Below are 3,791 nucleotides of genomic sequence, written 5' to 3'. Positions count from 1 at the left end.
GAGAGAGAGAGAGAGACAGAGAGAGAGAGGGAGAGGGAGAGAGAGAGAGAGACAGAGACAGAGAGAGAGAGAGACAGAGAGAGAGAGAGAGAGAGAGAGAGAGGGAGAGAGAGAGAGAGAGAGAGAGAGAGAGAGACAGAGAGAGACAGAGAGAGAGAGAGAGAGAGAGAGAGACAGAGAGAGAGAGAGACAGAGAGAGAGAGAGAGAGAGAGAGAGAGAGACAGAGAGAGAGAGACAGAGAGAGAGAGAGAGAGACAGAGAGAGAGAGAGACAGAGAGAGAGAGACAGAGAGAGAGCAAGAGAGAGAGAGACAGAGAGAGAGACAGAGAGAGAGACAGAGAGAGAGACAGAGAGACAGAGAGAGAGAGAGACAGAGAGAGAGAAGAGAGAGAGGGAGAGAGACAGAGAGAGAGAGAGAGAGAGAGAGAGAGAGAGAGACAGAGAGAGAGACCGAGACACACGGGGGGGTCAGAGAGAGAGACGGGAACATCCCCCTGACTGAGGGGGAATGTGTGGCCCGGCCTCAGCTCACCTCAAACAACCCCCCTCCCTTCCTCACTCAGACCCCCCTCCCTCCCTCACTCAGACCCCCCTCCCTCCCTCACTCAGACCCCTCTCCCTCCCTCACTCAGACCCCCCTCCCTCACTCACTCAGACCCCCCTCCCTCACTCACTCAGACCCCTCTCCCTCCCTCACTCAGACCCCCCTCCCTCACTCACTCAGACCCCCCTCCCTCACTCAGACCCCCCTCCCTCCCTCACTCAGACCCCCGTCCCTCACTCAGACCCCCGTCCCTCACTCAGACCCCCCTCCCTCACTCAGACCCCCCTCACTCACTCAGACTCCCCTCCCTCACTCACTCAGACCCCCCTCCCTCACTCAGAGCCCCCTCCCTCCCTCAGACCCCCCTCCCTCACTCAGACCCCCCTCCCTCACTCAGACCCCCCTCCCTCACTCAAAACTCCCTCCCTCCCTCAGACCCCCCTCCCTCATTCAGACCCCCCTCCCTCACTCAGACCCCCCTCCCTCACTCAAAACTCCCTCCCTCCCTCAGACCCCCCTCCCTCACTCAGACACCCCTCCCTCACTCAGACCCCCCTCCCTCCCTCAGACCCCCCTCATCCCTTAGAGCCCCCTCCCTCACTCAGACCCCCCTCCCTCCCTCAGACCCCCCTCATCCCACAGAGCCCCCTCCCTCTCTCCCCTCCCGTCCTTCAGTCCCCCACACCCTCCCCCAGACCCCCCACATCATCCCTCAGACCCCAACACCCTTCATCAGGCCCCAACCCTCCCTCCAGCCCTGACCCCCTCCCTCAGGCTCCCATTGCTCTCTCAGAACCCCCTCCCTCCCTCATACCCCCTCCCCTCCCTCAGATCCCCTTCCCCTCCCTCTTCTCCCTCAGATCCCCTCCTCCCTCCCCTCCCTCAGACACCCCCCCCATTGCTCCCTCGGGCCCTTCCTCCCCTCCCGAGCAGCTTCTGCACCCTCCCCCTTCTCCCTAGCTCCAGCGACCAGGCTGCACACAAGGAGGCCATTCGGCCCAACTCCCGCCCCCCCATCGAAAGGTGCCGCCCGACCGGAGGAGGAGGGTGGAAATGAGGAAACGGACTCATAAATCTTTCAACCGGGCGTGACCCGCCATTTTATTACCAAAAAAAATAAATACCGTCGCGACGCGGGATTAATTCTTGGCGTCGAGATTGTCCGGCGGGGACCCCTTCCCCTCCTCTTAGCCCCTGTTCAGCGTGTGCAACGTGGGCAAGATGGCCGCCAGGCCTAGTTGGCTCTCTCCCACGACGCAGTCTCTCCTCATCCCCGAGCCTTTGTTGACCACCTTGACCTTCAGGGCCTTGCTGGCCAGGTCCTCCTGGGTGACGCCCTCGAAGAAGAAGTCCTCGTTGAAGACGGGGCAGCGGCTCCTCTTGACGATGGCGCTGCGCTGCTTCTGGGCCTTCCCCGGCAGGATGCAGAGGGCCACCCGGCAGCTGACGGCCCCCGGCGCGAAGGAGGCCGGGTACAGGCCCTCGCCGCTGACCAGCCTCACCCTCAGCCGCCGGCCGTCCGCCGCGTACTCGGCCGAGAGGCGCAGGCCTCCCCCTTTGTCCAGGGCCACCCAGCTCTCCTTGGCCGGGCGCGGCCTGCGCGGGGCCGAGGAGCCCGTGGGCGGGGAGGGCGGGGCTGGGGCCGGGGGGGCCAGGAGGGCGCTGCGGGCCGGCCGGCCCACCCCCCCGCCCGCCTCGGGCCGTCGCAAGGCCCCGGGTGTGGCGTCGGCCGAGCCGCGGCCTCCGGGGGAGAGGGAGTAGGCCCGGGGGCCCTGACCTTTGACCCCGGGCCTAGCGGACAGGCTTCGCAGGCCCGGGGAGCGTCCGGCCTGCGGCGAGCTGTAGGGGGTGGACTCAGCGGAGGAGGAGGAGGAGGAGTAGGAGGAGGAGGAGGAGGAGGAGGCTTCCCTGTCCGGGTCCAGCCACCGGGGTCCCCGGGCATGGAAGAGGGACTCCTTCCGCCGGGTGTGGGGGCTCTCGGGCAGGCGGAGGATCTCGGCCGGGTTGGCTCGGAGGGGCACTCGGCCTGGGCCGTCCTGGGAGCCCCGGTCCGGCTCCGCGCTCTCCACCTGGATGAGGCACGGGCCTCCTGGGGTCCCCTCCCTCCCGGCCGGCAGGGAGGGGGGGATGACAAAGTCGGGGATCCTGTCCGGCGTCAGCACGTTGGGGTGACCGACCCTCCCTCGCCTGGCGCTGTCGCCGGGGGCGGCCAGGTTCTCCAGGGAGCGACCCACCCTCTCCAGGAACCACATGGGGGCCACCCTCACCCCCACCCCCTCACCACGGTCCCACGTCGATGGGTGAGGGGGTTGCCGGGGGGAGGGGGGAGGGGGGGAAGGGAGGTGCTTTCCGACGATGCTCCCGCGACCTGGAAGGCAAGAGAAAAAGAGGGAGATGGTCAACCCTGAGCGTCAACTTGGCGACGTCGCTACAAGCCTGCTATCACCGTGAGCGGCTCGAGGGGCCGAATGGCCTACTCCTGCACGCCCCCCACACAGTTTCTACGCTTCCAACCTGGGAAACCGAGAGACCCAGGTGTACCTCGGCGTTAAGTGCCCTGTCTGTGCCACCTCAGTGAAAGATCGATCCGATTATTCCCCACCTCCCCCCCCAACAAAACATCCCGGCAAAATTTTACCCCTTCCAGTATTTATCCGATTCCCCCCCTTCGGAACGTTCCTATTGAATCTGCTCCCGTCGCCCTTTCAGGCAGCGCCTTCCAGATCACAACCACTCCCTGCGTTTATATAATAAACTCTCCTCCTCTCCCCCTCTGGTCCTTTCCCCGATTCTCTTCACCCTGTCTCCCCCCTCTGGTTACCGACCCCCCTCCCCTCCACAGTTGCCCCTCGTCTCACCCGCTCGCCAAGCAACGCGAGAACAAAAGTCCGCCCCGTCAGCCTCACCCCGCCAGTTTCGATCTCGCCCACCCCCCCCCCTCTCCGAAATGGACGGTCACCCCCATGTTCCCGTCGCTGGCGCGAGAGGGTTAGCACCGGGCAATAAATCAGAAGGGGCATCGACCCACTTGGCAGCGCGAGGTTCGAACGTGCCAAATGCTCACCCTCTGTACTCGTACCTCCCGAGTGGGCGCCGAGTAGGGGCTGAGGGTAGTCGCTCTCCACCAGCCTGGTCCACCCCTCGCAGGTCCTCGCTGAGTGCTTCGTGTCGGTGGGGCCGGGGGTCGGATGGGGAAGCGGCTGCCTCTGTTGTGACTCTCTCTCGCTCTCTCTCTCTCGCTCTCTC

General features: G+C 64.9%; 1 protein-coding gene across 1 annotated transcript; it reads right to left on the bottom strand.

The window, feature by feature from the left end:
• Positions 1 to 1,732: 1,732 nt before the first annotated feature.
• On the bottom strand, positions 1,733 to 2,797 carry LOC144677735 (C2 calcium-dependent domain-containing protein 4C-like). Its single transcript, XM_078537760.1, has 2 exons — positions 2,318 to 2,797; positions 1,733 to 2,206 (listed from the first exon to the last, which is right to left on the bottom strand). The coding sequence occupies exons 1-2, from the start codon at positions 2,795 to 2,797 to the stop codon at positions 1,733 to 1,735; spliced, it is 954 nt and encodes a 317-aa protein (XP_078393886.1).
• Between the last annotated feature and the right edge of the window lie 994 nt (positions 2,798 to 3,791).

The sequence above is a fragment of the Cetorhinus maximus genome, unplaced genomic scaffold (assembly GCF_964194155.1).
Source record: "Cetorhinus maximus unplaced genomic scaffold, sCetMax3.hap1.1 HAP1_SCAFFOLD_2946, whole genome shotgun sequence".
NCBI classification, from domain to species: Eukaryota; Metazoa; Chordata; class Chondrichthyes; order Lamniformes; family Cetorhinidae; genus Cetorhinus; species Cetorhinus maximus.
The sequence above is the reverse complement of the archived record's forward strand: the minus strand, read 5'-3'. Positions and strand labels throughout refer to the sequence as shown.

Bases quoted from the DNA above. Each gene is read 5' to 3' on its own strand.
- LOC144677735 (XM_078537760.1), bottom strand. From the start codon at position 2,797: ATGTGGTTCCTGGAGAGGGTGGGTCGCTCCCTGGAGAACCTGGCCGCC. The intron at 2,207-2,317 runs GGCCCCCGGGCC...CCGGCCCGCAGC, and splicing joins GGCCCGGGGTCAAAGGTCAG to GCCCTCCTGGCCCCCCCGGC.